General features: G+C 42.8%; 1 protein-coding gene across 1 annotated transcript in view; it reads left to right on the forward strand.

The window, feature by feature from the left end:
* ENOX1 (ecto-NOX disulfide-thiol exchanger 1) overlaps positions 1 to 15,074 on the forward strand; it is a 260,495-nt gene extending 245,421 nt beyond the window's left edge. Inside the window, exons 13-14 of the mRNA XM_006884564.1 lie at positions 4,107 to 4,192; positions 14,933 to 15,074. Coding sequence (XP_006884626.1) covers positions 4,107 to 4,192; positions 14,933 to 15,064 — 218 coding nt within the window. The 3' untranslated portion in view covers positions 15,065 to 15,074. The remainder of the gene's footprint in view (positions 1 to 4,106; positions 4,193 to 14,932) is intronic.
* The last annotated feature ends 2,704 nt before the right edge of the window (positions 15,075 to 17,778 follow it).

Genomic DNA, 17,778 nt, shown 5'->3' on the forward strand with positions numbered 1-17,778 from the left:
GTCATGTTAAATTCTCCACCCTCAGTTACTGATGCTCCTTTTGTGTTTTTTTCAGGTCCCTCTCAGAGGACCATGACATTTTCTGGGTGGGTAGTGTCTCATTTTTCGGGATGTGCAGCACTTTTAATTTGATTCTGAGTTACAGCTATCCTCTTTCCCCCCATTCTTTGAGATTTTTCCAATTCTTTTTAAAGTAGCCACCATGGGGCTTGATTTATGTAGGAAGTTTTGCACAAATGAATCTGATCCAAGAACAGGAACTAGCAGCCACATTTCCTCATGTGACAGGACCATGGCTCCAGAGTTCCTACCAGGTCAGGAGGGTCCCTGAGGAGGAGCAGAACCCAAGCGAGCATGATGATCAGTACTTTCCATATCTGCCGTATCTCTGCCGCTACTGAGCAGCTTTGTTGTCATGGGAAAAACTTGGAGGAATCTTTATTTAGCTTTTGAGCTTGGCCCCCTCTGTATTTAATGACAATTGCAAACGCTTTATAAAGTTCACATCCTGTTAATATCAGCTACCACTGAGATGGTTCTGAATGGCCTCTTGAAGAGTCTTGTGTAATTCTCAGAGATAGGCATAAATCACCTATGGGGAAAGATAAATATTTCCCCCCTCTTAGTTTTATGGGTACGATAACTCAGTGAAATGTGTCCTGCCCCAAATTGCCAACATATTCTGAATTAACGAAGGGAAAGGTACAGACAGGAGTCACTGGTAGATAATACTTGTGTTTCCTGGTTTTTGAAAGAGTATTCTAGCATCACTGGTTGGTGCTAGTAAAAATGTTTGCCATTCTTCTTTTCATGCATAATAGACTGACAATACTGTGTTCTGAGTACTGCTGCAGAACGTGAAAAGACTAAGGGCAGACTCCCCTGGGGTGAAGAGCCAGGATTAGAGTTGAAGAGCAGAGACAGTGAGGAAGCGAGTTCCTAGGCACAGAGTGCTGGATCCCAGGGATGCCAGCATCAGGGGAGAGCACCATCAGCCCCAGGTCCCCATTTCAGGCAAATCTGACCATCCTGCCCTGAAAGGAATCTCTTAGCTGAGACTGATCAGCTTCCTCTGATTTATTCTAGTGAATGTATTTATATTCACAGCACACTCCCATGAGCATTTCTGTGAGGGGCTGCATAGATTGTCCTGTGTATGATGCCAGATAGGTTTCAGCAGAGCTTCCAGACTAAGATGGACTAGAAAGAAAGCTCTAGCAAGGACCTTCTGAAAGTCATCAGTGGAAGTCCTGCAGCTCACACTGGGTGAATCTGTAACTCATCATGGGACAGTTTAGGATCATGCAGTATTTTGTTCTGTTGTGGGAAGGACTGCCATGGGTCAGGCTAATTAAAATAATAGGTTCTCATGGAGATGTTGAAGAGTCTTAGTCCACTGGGAAACTCGTGTGGAAAGTATTGCTTTTCTCTCTCTGCTGGAGCCGATAACATGGGTTACTCATAACCCACATTCTTGTGAGAGAGTGATGAAGTCATTTTGAGGAATAAGGTGCATCTGATTCAGGCCATAGTCTTTCCTATTACTTCCTATGCATCTGAGGGCTGGACAGTGAATAAGGATGACAGAAAAAGAATTGACGCCTTTGAACTGTGGTGTTGGAGAAGAGCATTGATCATCCCATGGACGGCCAAGAGAACAAACAGATAGGTCTTGGAGAGGGTGTAGCCAGAGTGCTCTTTGGAGGCAAGAATGATGAGGCTTTGCCTCACATACTTAGGGCATGTTGCTTAGGACGGGCTATTCCTTGGTGGAGGACATCGATACTGGGAAGGGTAGAGGGTCAGCAAAGGACAGGAAAACCCCTGACAAGGTGGATTGACATGGTGACTGCCACAGTGAACTCTTGTGTGTCAGGAAGTATGAGGATGGTGCAGGATAGAACAACGTTCACATCTTCTGTTCATAGGGTCGCTATAAGTCGTATTCAACTTGATGCACCTAAAAACAACAACACATTCTTATCACTCCAGAGGCTGGGCCTGCCCTGAGCCCAGGTATAGGCAGACTCAGATCACAGCCAGCTTTGAAGGGAAGCCACTTTACCTTGCTGGGATTGGTACTGTCCTGCCTTTAGGTCACTTCCACTTCCTCTCTCCCACTAGGGATGTTTGGGGCATATTCCTAATGAGTTGCACTGCTAAGCCAAAGGTGGTGAGTCAGAAAAGGCTTGATGACACTGAGCTTGAGTTTGTCTCTCCATTGCAGAAATAAAAGTGAAGGGGGATTATATGTTTTTAATTTATTTGTGATGACATCATTCTTGAGCGTATTGCTAAGGAGTTACACTGCCATCCCAAAGGCAAGCAGTTTGAATCCATCAACTTCTCTGAGGGAGAAAGAGGGGCAGTCTCTCCTGCAATTTACAGTCCCTGAAAATCCAGTGGAGGTTCAACTCTGAGGTTGACTCTGACTTAACAACACAGAGGAACAATAATAAGAGAATTACTTACAGTACCATCTCATCTCAAGAATTTCCTCCACAGAACGATATAACTAAATATATAACTACATATATAACTGTGTATATATAACACTATTATATATAAAACACTGCATATATATAGCACTATATATATAAAAAACTATATATATATAAAAAACACCATATATATACACACACACATAGTTATACATATACACACACATACACACACAGGGGGAGGGGAAACAGTTCCTCTTGGCTTATTGAAAGTGGCTATTTTGGTACTAAAGATATTCAAACTGCCACCGTTATCTTCTGCCATCACCATCATTTCATAAAGAGAGGACATTGCTATAGCAGCAGCCACAAATAGAGAGGACATAATCACAGAATAAAGTGGTAGTTCTTTATGTCTCTGGAAAAAACAGGTCAGACTGGAGATGTGAGCTTTATGGAGAAAGGTAATAAATTGCTTCTATCGCCCTCATTTCACCATAAACCAATAAAAACTTCATAAAAGCAATTGTGTGAGGATAGGCCTTCAAGAGCTGCTTCCCCAGGCCCTTTGGTTTGTTTTCGCTGGCCTAAGGATGGACTGGGACATTTTCTTTCAAGCAACTCTGAGTCAATTGTCTGTGAGTGTCCCTGTCATTACACAGAAGGGTGGGGAGTATCAGTCTGCACCCTCCCTGTGAAGGGGACCTGCTGGAGGAATGGTGAGTGTGGTTATCTCCAGTGCAAGCCTTTCCTGCTGACCCTTGACTCTCAAGCATCAAAGCTTATGCCTCACAGTAAATGAAATGGGAAGTCTTACCACTGATTTCATTCCTTCTGAGAACAAATATGTCAGGATGGACATGGCCATGTAACAGCAGCAGCGCACGATCCACAGAGTGCAGCCTGGCTCTCACTACCCTGTGGAGAGAGGTGCTGGGAGGGGAGGGGAGGCAGCGGTGTTTGCCGATACCCTGAACCCAGAGGCGGCTTTCCATTTGTCAGTAGTCTTGACACTTGATTTCCACGGCAGAAAAGCCTTCTGATTTATCATCAGACTCCAGCCGAACCATTCATTCCCAGATCCTTTAAAATGATCTTGTGAATTACAGCCCAGGACGGGGCAAGCAGGCTGGCTCCCGTGAAGCAGCAGCATCTGGGGGGCAACAGCCAGTGTTTCAGGAAAGATCTGTGCATCCTTTAGTGGCACGGAGGGGAAGTATAGATTGAACACTTTTCATAACTAGCAACTGTAATTATCAGGAACATGTGAGGCAGTGTGATTTCTGACACAGCTGCGCGAAGCCATTTTTACACTACAGAGTCCTCTGAGGCAAAGAAAAGAGATAATTTCATCCTTTCAATAACTACAGTTTTGTATTGGTAAATCAAGCATAAAATTGGCAGTTGAAATCCTTTCAGGAGCCTTTGTTTAGAAATACCTTTATTCACCTATGTATTATCTTGGAGTCTAGCTTTGCTAACTACTATCATTCTGTCAGATAAGGTGTTGTGCTTGCCACGTTACTATTACTGTCTCCGGAACATACTGTTACCTAATGTTTGTTGAGGGTGTTTAGAAATAGTGGGGCCAGGGTCAGGTGACACTGTTTGAGATACTAGCTTTCCTCTAAAGTAATCCTCACAGTGTCTGTCTTTCTCCTTCAGGCATCATATCGACGTTTCTTCATGTTCATCCCTTTGGAGCCAACATTGAGTATCTGTGGTCGTACATGCAGCAGCTGGACTCCAAGGTAAATCTCTTTTCTCCCTCCGGCTCCACTAGCTGGAATTTAGCTTGTGGTGATTGCTGGCTGCAGGTGGGCTCAGCGGGGGCCACGTTGGGGATGTGATGGAGGGGGATCAGTCCTTCTCCTCGGAGGACCTCCGTTTAGGCCAGATGGTTGTCTTCTCTCTACTCATTTTGGCCTTTAAAGAGCGAGCAGGCATTATCTCCCGGCAGTACTTTTCCAGAGATACCACATACGTTTGACTGGTATGTGAAAGTGTACATGAGAGTCCTTGTGAATGTATATGAGTGTAGAGGGTTTGAGCTGTGTGACTGTGTGCAGAGTATGTGTCAGAGTGCCAGGTTTGTGAATGTGGAGGATTGCAGTATATGAGTGTGTGTGAGAGACGGTATCAGGGTGAGTGTGTGGAATGGAAGCACGTGCGTGTGACAATGTGTCGGGGGGTGTGTTTAGGTGTGCAAGGTTGTGAGTGGGAGTTTCTGTTAGCAGTGAGTGTGGAGGTGAGAGCATGTGTGTGTGAGAAGAGCATATATGGGAGTAGGTGTGAGTGTGAGCGTGCTGAGTATAATTGAGTGTGAGTAGGTTGGAATGTACGTGTGTATGTGTGAGAGAGCATGTATGAGTGTATGGGAGTGTGCGTTTGTGGGTGTGTCACAGTGAGCATGCAGGTGTGTGAGTATGAAGGTGTGTGAGTGTCGGGGTTTAAGGTATTTGAGTGCCCATGTGGACATGCGTGTGTATGGGTGTGTGTGAGAGAGCTTACATGTGTATATGGCTTCATGCGAATGTTAGTGTGTGAGTGTGTGTGAGTGGGACGATTTCATAGCGTGAGTGTGAGTGGTGTGTGAGCATGTATGAGTATTGGTTCATGAGAGAGAGTATGTGTGAGTGTGTGTGTGTGTGTGTGTGTGTGTGTGTGTGAGAGAGAGAGAGAGAGAGAGAGAAAATTCTTTAGGGTGGGCCTTGTCGCTCTCCTCTTGTCCTTATTCCCATCATCTCTGATTTGTACGGATGAGGATGTGAGGGGGCAGTGTACACAGTCTGGAAATGTACACAGTCCTGAGGAGAGAATTCACACATTTAGTCTCTGGCTGTTAGCGGATGAGCTTCTCCAGAAGGGATTCATTCAGGAGAAACCCCATCTCACTTCAGAAAGTGTTAGAGGTGCTTTTTTGTTAGGGGATGAAGAAGACAGGATTTCTCTCTCAGAGGAAAAGATGGAGTTGGAGCCTCCACCCACTGGAACAGACTCCATATCCTTCATGAAACGCCCAGCAGTGCTGTCACATTTCCCTCACATCTGGAGTCAGAATATATCTGAAAAGTGTTCTGACTAAAACTTGTGGATACCCAAGCTTGAACCCCATATATTTTCTGCCCCCATGAGGCTGAAAAGAGATTTAGACTTTCTAATCTGGAAAGCAAATTATTGCTGTATGCTGGAATCCCAACTGCTCGGGCTCTAAGCAGAAAACAAAATAATGAGAGGTTTTGCCCTCTAAGTATCCACCAGGGCCCTGTCCTCACGTCAGCTGCCAAAGGCTCATAATCCAACAGCTGCCAACCTGCTGACACTGAGATTGTGTGGTGCAGGCGGCCTGAGGCGCCGGCCTCTGGTTAATCAGAGGGGACCCTGGGTCATGGATCCCCCACAGAGCTTTAGCTAATGTTGCATTAGAGCAGTGGACTCTGCCCTTCTCTGCACAGGGACTTTCTGACTCCAGTAAAATGACATTTAAAAAAAAATCCACACAGAAAAGGACAGATTGGATAGCATTATCATTACCACGATTGTTGTAAAATTGCATTTGAATTCTGCACAGTGCCAAGGAGAACAGGCCCAGCCGCAGCTCTGTGATGAACGTAGCTGGTTTTATTAGGATTTCTCCAAGGACCACATATGGATAGGAGCATGATTAGGAACAGAAGAAGAGACAGAAATTAACTTACTCTCTGCATGTAAATTGCAAAGGGCTCCCTAAAATTATAGAGCCCAGTTAAATATACCGACTCTTGGAAATGATATTTGCATACTTTTCTCATCCTCTTATAAACCACCCATGTTGATTTACCCAGCTTTCTTTTTCCCTTGTTCTTTTATTGTGATTTGTGTGGAAGTTTAGAGAGTAAATTGGTTTTGCATTCAACCCTTCATACACATATTATTTTGTAACACTAATTGTGATACCCACAATGTAACTGTACTTTTCCCACTTCCTCACTAGAATTCTCATTACCATTAATCCTTCTGTACTACCCCTCTATACCTTATGGGCTTTATCCTTGGGCAAGTGCTACTCTTTGGATGGAAGATGGATATTTACTGTAAGGAGTGATGTTACTAGGTGTTACTCCCTGATACTACTGGTCATTTTCTAGGCCTGGAACCTCTGAGATTATGGCCCTTAGTCTCCCTTCGAAACAGAAATGGAACTCACCTCTGTAAGCTCAAGCTTTACCCTATTTTATTGTATCAAACAAAAGGCAGAAAGATCCATGCAGGAGATGGTGGATAAGGGGCGGGTGGAGGCAAAAAAGGAGTCCCTGAAGCCTCTGGCTCTGCTGAGTCAAAAATGGTGCCCATGACTCAGGCAGTCTCACAGACCAGTTAAGTGCTTCTCTCTGAGGCTCAGAACCCCACATCAGCCCCAGACAGAGCCTTCACTGGACTTGAGAACCAGTAGATAAACCTTTACTAATGAATATCTAGCAAAGAAAGGGGACCCTTCAGCTGTTCCTCTGAATTATGTACCTTTAGGGGATTAAGACGCCATTCTCCAATTGTATTTGACTGCTTCTGTACATACCTGCAGCCTCCATGGGCTCCCTGCCCGTGGGCTGGGAGATTGGATTCTGAAAGCCTGTTTTGAGAGAGCTGTCGTGTTGCTATCCCATCATGCTCAGTGGCCGGCTTAGGTGCTGGTGACCATGTATGTGCCAAAGGGGATCCACAGACTGCTTCTGGAAAAACCAAAACAACTAAAAACTGCCTCTGGAAATAAACACAAAACTTCCTGTCAGTTCCAGGGCGATTAACCCTACCTCACCTACACAGCTTCGTGCAGCTCCTTTCTAGCTTATAGTTGGGAGTGAGGGCCTTGAAAGGTAAATCTACCTGCCTAAATCATCCTTCCTACTAGGTATGCTCCAGTGTTCTCCTAGGAGGCACCTGGGGAAGGTGTACACGAATGAGTGTGTGGGTTTCTGTGACTCAGACAGCATCATTCGTCACATAAAGAAAGAAAAGGAAGTTGCTTGTCCACAGCAGTTGCACTGTATAAGGTTTCCAGGGACCCAGGCCCCCGGGGAAGGGAGGGAATGGTCAGAGCACTGAAGAGTTCGAGAATCAGCTCTGCACTCTGCAGACCCAGTTGGGCAACAGTGTCACATCTTTGAAACACCTTATGAGTGGGATAGCGTGCTAAATAGAGCCATGCAGATACCTAGTGAGAAAGGCAAGGCCGTGAAGCCTCATGGTAGCAGGAAGCCACCTTCAGGGCCAGGACTCTACTTGTAGCTCGCCTCTGGCATATCCCTGCACCATGATTCCGCCGTTTCTCCTCGTCCTTCACCTCTAGTGTTTCCCATCCATTTCTACCTTTTCTTTTTGAAAATGTGCTCCTTTTATTTATCCTCTTGCTTCTGTTCCTCTTTCCTTCATCCTCTTCCTCTCTGTCCCTCCTCCCATTATCTTTTTGCCTTCGAATCCTTACATCTCTTTATCTGCTGCCTTCCTCCTTTTGGTCCTCTGTCCCTCCCCTCTTTCTCTTTCTTTTGCCCCCTCCCCACCTACATTCTCTGCTCCTCTCAACAGAGGCTTCTTTTGGGGACACCAGGAAGGAACAGACCTCACATGTGCCCTCAAGGCTGGGGTCAGGGGTCAGATTTCCCTGCGGGAGGAAGGCAGGCAGGTCTGGCAGCTGCCTAGCTCCCACAGCCTAGGCCCTGCTTAGCCTCACAGCCTGGCTGGTGTGAGACACCGAACCAAATGTCCCAACAGTAAAATGGATTCACGTCTGGTTGTGACAATTTGTACCTGTACTTAGAAACCAGGCAAGAGAGTAGAGAACAGGTTAGTGGGCTTGGACTGTAGTCAGCAAATCAGAAAATAAATCAAGCAGTTCTTATAAATCACCTCTATAGTGTTAACGCCACACAAACCCCTGGTTATACACGCCTTTTATTCCTTCCCATCTCTTCCTCCTCCATCATTTTCTAATGTTATTATGATAGAAAATCAATTCATCCTAAAATAGTAAGCTTTAGACCTTGAGAATATTAAGCAAAATGGGTGGGAGTATCTGTAACAGCATCAGAAGTGAAAATACACAGACCATAAGTCCTTGGAACAAAGAGCTTCTGGGGAAGGAGGTTTATGATAAGCTCCCTACACACATCGTTTCTAGAGCATTGAACATTGGTGTGTGGAATATGAGGCTTCATAATCATGCATCCTGTCTAACTTGTATTATAATACCACACAGAACAATGTTAACTATACCCGCTTTGTCTTGACAATGTCCCTCCCTGAGAAAAGGAACTCCATGCTGTGGAAACACGTGTAGTTTGGTGGGAGAAACGCTGGCCCAGTTCTAGTGGCTCTTGCCCACAAGCTGGACAAATGTCTTCCCTTTTCAAAATGAAGGCTCCAAGAGAGCCCTTGAATCTCACAGGTCGTCAAAGGCATGGGTGCATCCCTGTCCAAGCTGGGCTCTGGGCCTAGAGCTTTGTTAACTTGATGACTTCCAGGGCTCTTTCAGTTCTCAAGACCAATAAATTATGGGTAGGGAGGTAAAGGGTATATTCTGAAGACAAAGTAAGAGCTGACAAATTATTTATAAGGAAAAGAAGAAACAGAATTAGAAATAAGTGATGATATTTGTAAAATAAAAAGTCTTTGACCATAGCGTGGAAAGGAGGACAAATTGGATTAAGATGAAGACAAACTCAAAAGAGTGAAGATCATCAAGAGAACAAATAGTTCTGTTTTTAAGAGGGTGAAACCAAATTTCTCCTTGGAAGCAAGGATTTTGCAGCTCTGACTCATGTATTTTGGGCACATTGCCAGGAAGGACTTGTCCTTGGAGAAGGACATCATGCTCAGAAGGGTGGAGGGACAGCCAGGAGAGAAAGACCCCATGAGGTGGATTAACGGAATAGCTGTGGCAATGGAGTTAGGTGTGTCAGAGTCTGTGAGACTGGCTCAGGATAGGGCAGGGTTCAGAGCTGTTGTACATAGGGTCTCTATGAGTTGCAGGCAACTCGTTGGGACATAACAACAACAACAAAATGTCAAGGTGGGAAAGCCATCAAAGTAGCCTGTAATTCCCCTCTTACCTTTTTCTGGCATGAGATACAAACATCATTAAGGAAATGTCCCAGAATATAGTTGAAGCCCTTTTTAATGGATATTTTAGATAGGATTTCTTTTTTTAAAAAAGTTTATTTTATATTGGTTTGCATACAAAATGTGTACATGTGTTTTATTCATGTACATTATGGTTCACACGATCATTCTCATACACTCTATTTTATAACATTAATCACCATTGATCTATGCCCACTGTCACCCCCATCGTGAAGTGGCCTGTTCCGTAATTCTGGCACATACCTGTTAATGCTGTCACTGTCTTTGCCGTATAATCAGTTCCTGTACATTCATTTCCACCACACTATTTTCTGGTTTCCATAATCTCTGGAAGAGTTAACTGGCCATTTGAACTAAGTCATCACAAGGATGACAGATATCCAGTTTTAATGTTCTTTAGCTGTAGTGACCCTGGACAACCAATTGAACATCTCTGTGTCTCCATTTTATAATGTGTAAAATGGGTTTGTATTGGTTATTATGTGGAATAGCATTCAGAACAAAATTCAGCACACAGTACACATAACTGAGTATTGACTGTCATTTATTTAGTGTTTTGAAGTGCATAAAAGATCTGTTTCTTATTATGAGCTCCTTGCCACAAGCTAGAGGAAAGATGATGTTAAAATGACCTGCCTATAACCTCCATCCAAGCAGATATATGCATACCCGTGTTTATCACGGCTTTGTTCACAATAGCAAGGAGTGGAAACAACCTAAGTGCCATCAACAAATGAATGGATAGAGAAGCTGTGGTATATTCACACAATGCAACACTACACTGCATTGAAAAAAGAAGGAACTCATGCAATATAATTCAAAATGGGTGACCCTCGAGGACATTATGCTGAGTGAAATATCTCAGTCACAAAAGGACACTGCTGTACAATGGGACTGACATCAGGGTTAGGGTAAGAATGAGAAAAACTAGATGAATTATGTATACTGCATTGAAACCAATGAGGGAGAGAACAGTTTAAGAACAATATATTTTAGGGCATTATGATTATCATAAGAGTCTGCAATGAGGGTTGCAGAGTGGAGTATACTCAGGGTGGGGGTGGGGGAGTGCAGGGGGATTGTATACCAATGAAGGAATTTTTCTCTTACTTTTCAAAGAGAAGAGCGAACTGGGGGTGGGGGTGGAGTGAGCGGGGAGAAAAGTGCAACAATGAATGAATGGAAATCCAAAATCTCTGTAGATGTTCATTGAAATTAATTAAAACAAAAAAACAAAAAAACCTGGCCTGCCCAAAGCTGGTGCCAGCACTCCAGCTCAGCAGCTCTCTTTCCCATTCCCTTGCCTTGCAAATGAGAGAGCAGTCCCTGAGAGGAGTGGCTTAAGAGAAGAATGGAGCTGGGTAATGATTCTGTGTTTGGAGGCCAGATTTCTTTCTTCCAGTAGGTGTGAGACCTGCTTGCTGGTTTGGCATTGCAGTGAGATAGTACACACACCTGGCCACTCCCACCCCTGCTCCCAGGCCAGAAGGAGTCTAGGAAACTCTGCCGATGAAGCTCAGGCTCAGGACAAAAGTCGGCCAGTGAGCCAAGGGCCACAATGATCTGTGCACTATCTTTATGCAGAGACCCAGGCATCAACATGTTGACATGTAGGGGACCTCTGCGTTGGGCGTTTTCCGTCTTGTTGATGTTGACATCACTCTGAAAAGACTCGGCAGCACTGAAGAGCTCAGCCCTCCTGTGCACAGCCGTCCCCCACCCTCAGTGGTACTTACTCCTGAGTGAAGAGACAGTGAGCAGAGGGTAATTGCCTGTTTGCTCTGCTGCCCCCCACCCCAGCGGAGGTGGACACCCCTGCTGACAACAGAGCATCCAAACTGCCTGAATTAAGCTGTGCCACAGTAACTATCCATGTCACCCAGCATGAGACATACGGGCTCCAGGCTCTGTTAGTTACCTCTAATGTTAACTATTCCCTGCCTTAAGAGGTTGTTAGGAGAACTAAAGTAAGTCTTTCCCAAGTACACTGACAGTGGTCTCAATGTGTGCTGTCAGAAGCATGGTTCCTGGCTGAGCTTCTAACCTAGAAAGGGAGGCTCTTCCAACAAAGGTAGGGAAAGAGTTGAGTGGCCAACCCAAAAGGCATGTGCTTCGAATCCACGAGCTGCTTCACAGGAGAAAGTTAGGCAATCTACTGTGCAGTTTACAGCCTTTGAGAACCCCCGGGAGCTATGAGTTTGTTCCAACTCAATGATGTATAACCACAACAACTTTTAGGTTGGTGCCAGTGGAGCCATGGAAGAAAGACCTACCACTCTTCTTCTGTAAAGATTGTTATGTGTTGCCAAGTCAAAACTGACTCTTATCTGACCCTTCAGTGGGTTTTCCAAAAGCTGTAAAGTACACCAGAGAAGATTTCGCTCCCATCTCTCTCCCACAGAGCAGCTGGTGGATTTGAATTATCTACTTTTGGGTTGGCTAGCCAAGAAAACTTTATGGAGCAGTTTTACTCTGTAATACAAGAGGTGTGTATGAGTCAAAGTGCACTCAGTGACAGAGTTTACGTACAGAAGATAGATAGATAGATAGATAGATAGATAGATAGATAGATAGATAGATAGATAGATAGATAGATACTGATACAGAGTTGCATAAGTTAGATACTTATATAGGAGAGTATATGTCTGTTTATTTACCTACTTAACAATCTATATGGAAAGTATATTCAGTACCATGTAATGTGTTTCATGTAATCCCTGCTCTTAGGCACAGAAAAATTGCTATTTCTGTTAAATTAAAAAAAAAAACAAAACTGCAGTTAAGTAACTGATCCAAGCTCCCACACCTAGAAAGAAGCTCCTGAACAGAATCCCAGATAAGCACAAAGAGATAAATCTAATGAATGTGCTCTCTCTTCACTCACACATACTCCATCATCAGAAGGACTTCTGCCCCCTAACGATGGCTGTTAAATATGGGTGATATCGGCTGTACCCCAGACAGGTTAAATCAGAACCTCCAGAGTAGAGGCTGGGGAATCCTTGGTTTGGTTTGGTTTTTGTGTTGGTTTGCTTTTGTTGTTTTTTTTTTTTAAATAGCAAATAAGTACCCCCAGGGATTGGTATTTAGACATCAAGTTCTGTCTCAGCATCAGAGGCCAAACACAGGGCTTCTCAGAATGCTCTGATACCTGGTACAACTAATAACTCATTCCCAGTGTGCTTTGGTGAAGCATTAACCCCAGTGAAGCTCACTCATCAGCAGTAAAAGGAGATGGGCCAAAATCCCTGCCCTGTGCAGCTCATGGGCGTGTCAAAGAATGATATGAAAAAGCCAGGACAGCACTTCACTCAGTGTTCTTCCCAAGAAAGTGAACTTGTCAACACCACCACAAAATTATTTTTTATAAAACTTTTATACTGGTTTACTTACTAAGTTTGTATACATTGTTTTTCACACCGGATCTTTCCCATATCTTTTACCTAAATCTCCCTGCACTCATCAAATTGTGCAACCCTAGAATTACCCCCCTGCCTGTCCTAACTCCTCTGCTCCTCGCCCCCATCCTCATACACATCTTACTAGTTATCTTTCTATTTCTACAATAGTGGTTTTATATCGTATTTGTCCTTATGAGACTGAGTTAGTTCACTTAGCATAATGCGCCCCAGTCCTGCCCAAGTTAGATACTAATTTTCAAATCATTGCTTCTACATGCTTTGTAGTATTCCATCATGTGAATGTCCCATAATTTCTCAATCCATTCAATTGTGGTTGAATATTTGGGCTGTTTCCATGTTCTTATGATGGTGAATAATGTTGCTATGAACATAACACCACAAAATTTTAATTATCTAAAAATCAGTCTTCAGTGGTTCATCTGGAAACCTAGTAGTCCTGCCAACATTTAAAACCTCCTGCTTGGGCATTCTGATTTCAAAAGAATGCACACCAAAAAAAAAATTTTGAGTACATTTGTTTTTCTCAACTTTCAGGAATGCCTCTATCCAGTGCAATTTTCTCTCCTAGACCTGAGGAAGAGAATGCATTTCGTGAAAACCTTCATATATGAAAATTAGATGGACTTCCTAGCTATTGGTCTCACTGGGCAGGCACACCCTCACACAACCACTGTCCTCTCTTCTCCAGGCCAGAGGACTTCCTTTTCTATAAACAGCCTCTGTTCCTGCCTAACAGATATCTTTAAACAAAAACAAATGCTTCTGATGAGGCTGATTTGTGAAATGGATCTGAATAGTGTTCCGTAAACTGTAAACCCCCCAAGTTATATCTGTGCCATGATGATAACAATGAAAAATTACAATAGCTCCGCTTCACTCAGCCTGTCTGTGTGCCCAAACCTGTGTGAACCAGTAATCTTCGTAACCCTCTTGGTATATGTTGTTATTCCTGTTTGCTGAGGTTTAGAAAGTCTATCTTGGAAAATCGTGGGACTGTTTAATTCCTAACAATAACTGTTCCAGGATTCAAACAGAATTCTAGGTTCTTACCTACAATAAGAAGCGCTGGCAGCTCTGTGGTTAGAAAGCTTATCTGCTAACCCGGAGGTTAGCAAGCAGGATGGAAGTGTTTTGTCCACTTCAGCACAGATTTACAGCCTCAGAAACCTGTAGGGCAGTTCTCCTCGGCCCTCCAGGCTCACTCATGGTCCCAAATGGACTCAGCAGCAGTGAGCTTCCCCACTGAGCAGTTTTACAAAGTTTTTCAGTTTAACTCATACATGGATCAGGAGAAAATCAAGAGCCGGGGCTATGTTAGAGCAAGAGGATTGTGGTTGGTTGGTTCTTTATTTAAAATAAATGTTGACGTAAAAAAATTAGGCAATAAAGAAATCCAGGTAATGGGAGAAATTGTATCTAAAGATCTACATGGATTTTATGATCAGATGTTAAGAATTTTATTACAAGAGACAGAAGTTAGCCTGGAAAAAGAAGACCTCACATACTCACCTCACACCCTGCTCTCACCCCTCTATAACCCCCTAAGCTTTTCCCACTGAGATCAAAGGCCCACCTTAAGAGGTTTGGATGAGCACAGAGCTGCAGGGGAACTGGGGTTGGTTTGCACTGAGTCTTGCTTAATGCTTTTCCACCATGGCCTTTGAAAAGGACCACACACATCAGCGTAGGGCTGGCACCACCACCAGTTAGAGAGCCCTAGCTACCTCCTTGGAGAACAGTCCTTCGTTCACCCCACATTCATCCTGGCCCCCACCTGCTCCAACACTTAATTCACACTCCTTTTGTGAGGACTTAATTGGTGCCAAAAAGAAAAGGAAATGCTCTTGTTCTCACTGCTGGACAAGGACATCCTCACCCTCACCCTCACCCTACCCTCCTTGTTCCGGGCCAAGAGTCCCTTTTCCCTAAGCACCTTCTCCTCCTTCCCAACAGATATCTGCCAGTGAAATTGAAATGCTTCTGATGAGGCTGCCACGCATGTTCAAACAAGAATTCACGGGAGTGGGAGCAACGCTGGAGAAAAGGTGGAAGTTGTGTGCCTTTGAAGGAATTAAAACACCCTAACGGTGAAGAGAGAGAGAGAGAGAAAAAAAAAAAAAACAAACCAACAGACCACTGGAGGTAAAATCGAGTGACACCGGCCGGAGCTGGCACCTGAAGGCGAGAGAGGTGGTTGGTCCAGCGCAGGCCGTGGCCACACCACCAAAGCCTGACTCTAGTTCCATCTGTGATGTTCCCTCGTGAGTGGAAATGTAATTGTGTTCCAGTTCCTTACCGTAAATAAAAGCTTCATACTGTGACAGATCTGCTTCCTATGAAAACCAAACAGTGATTCCACAGTCATAAAGATGGGGAAAAATAAAATATCTCCAAATACGCTCCATTTGAGGCCAGCTCACCAAACAAAATATTTAAAGTTCATGATGGTGTAGCAATGGTTGTTACTAGGCTGCGGAGTTGTATATGAAATGTATAGCTGAAATCATTAAGTGACATTTTCTTGAAAGTTTATCTTTCTGTTTTAGTACAAAAGAAATTTTACAGTGAGGAGAGAAAAAAATCAAACCAAAACAAAACTTGAATATATGTCTGAACAGTTATTGTATTTTGTAAATTAAGTTATATGCTGTTCCAGGGACTTTTGCCTTATTGAAGAGGCAGAAAATGTGATTGGACTCCTTGAGAATGCTTTATTGAGAATATTATTTTTCTAATGTAACAATTCTCCATCTTAAGTTCTTTTGACATGGACTGCATAACAATTTTCATAAAATGTAAATAAAGGAAAAACTAGTGCTACTGTCTTGTACTTGGTATGTAACATTCAGGTTTATGCATCAAAATAAACATTCAGTAAATATTCCTGTTACAGATTTTATAGCAAAGATATTAATTTTTTTCAATAAATATGACTTCTACCATATTGCTTTTGCAAATTGCTTTGATTTTTAACTCTTTGAAAAATATCCTCCTCACTATTAACTCTCACTTCATAGCTTATCATTTTTATGTTAGTAAGTACAGAATATTGACATGAAAAGATTAACTTTATCTCAAATGGTTGGTAGTGGTGTCAAGTGCTGTCGAGCTGACTATAACGCATGTTGTTGTATGCCATCAAGTTGGAACCAACCCGTAGCTGACTCTACAGAGGGTTTTCAGAAGCTGTAAATTGCATGGGAGGTGATTGCACATCTTTCTCCCTAAGAGTAGCTGGTGGATTTGAACTGTGTGCCTTTGATTGACAGAGTAAATCCTCATCACTTAGACCACCAGAGTGCCCTAGGTCTCACAGTGACCTACCTTGCATCATCCTCACCATTTCCAATCTGTTCCAGCCTAGTGTTACAATCAACCACCATGTCAGTCCATCTTGTTGAAGGTCTTCCTCTCTTTCGCTGACTGTACACTCTTCAGCATGATGTCTTTTTTCCAAGGACTGGTCCTTTCTGACAACATGCCCAAAGAATGTGAAACAAAGTTTTGCTAACCTTGCCTCTAAGGAGAACCTGGACTGCAAATAATACATTAAAATTCTGAAATAGTACCAGAAGGCAGTTACATAAGAGAAGACAATTGTTTTAAAATAACATAGTATCTAAATATAGCCAGATAAATTTTGCCTGTCATATGTCTTACTGTTACAATGTAGCAAATATGTTCATTAACTCCTGAATTTATTTGCATGTTTACTGACAAAAATATGCAATTTAGGAAGGAATTAGGGAATTTATGCTTAAACGTTTTCCTAATCCTTTTAATTATAAATATTGCTTAAAATGTAGCCCCTTTCTGCTGTCTTACCAAAAATCATAAAAAAGGGTATTGAGGATATTAATTAGTTCTAATGATTTTTAAATTCTTAATCATATAACTGTTGTTAGTACCACGGAGTCAGAACTGACCCATAGCTGGCCCTCTGGTCGGTTTTCAGAAGCAGTTAATCATGAGAGGAGATCACCCATCCCTCTGCTATAGCTGGTGGATTCAAACCACGTACAATTGGGATTGAATCACAGGTTCTTCCCACTACACCACCAGAGCTCCCTAATTATTTAATTACTTAAAATTACTTCTATAAAATAACAACTGAGCAGTAGTTCTTGAAATTCCAAAAAGATATCATAATTTCATATTGGATTCTACTTTCAGAAGTTTTTTTAATTAATACTTGATAATTGAGAGGTTTTTATCTCCCATAAGTATTTACTTATATGTTATATTCAGGCTGGACACCAATGCTATGGATAAAATTATTAGGAAAGGATTCTCCCCTTAATGACCTCAGAGTGCTATGACAAAGAAACAAAAAATCCTGGCTGTTGTGAGTCATATGACAAAAAAAAAAAAAATTAACAAGTGTGCTATGGAGATCAAATTCAATGCCAATATGTTAAATGACATTAAGTTCTAATTGGAACTCTGCACATACACCAAGCCTTTGTGAACTCAGAGAGAAGCAGAGGTATCTCATATCAAGGTACCTTTTCCTAAACACACAATTCTAAAATCTGAACTGACAACTCATAAAATGAAAATGATTAGTACAGATTTCAGATTATTTGAGTAAATTCCCTAATATAACCTTCTGCACCGGAGAACCCATGTTGGCTATGATGTTTTTATTGAAGAAGATTGTATTACTTGATGATGTGTGTCTTTGAGTCAGAACTGACTCATAGCTGACCCTCCAGCAGGTTTTCAGATGCAGTAAATCACACAAGAAGAAGTTGCCAATCTCTTTCCTGTAGAGCACATGGTGGATTCAAACCACATGC

This window comes from Elephantulus edwardii, unplaced genomic scaffold (genome assembly GCF_000299155.1).
Source record: "Elephantulus edwardii isolate Elephantulus edwardi_28Jun2011 unplaced genomic scaffold, EleEdw1.0 scaffold00036, whole genome shotgun sequence".
NCBI classification, from domain to species: domain Eukaryota; kingdom Metazoa; phylum Chordata; class Mammalia; order Macroscelidea; family Macroscelididae; genus Elephantulus; species Elephantulus edwardii.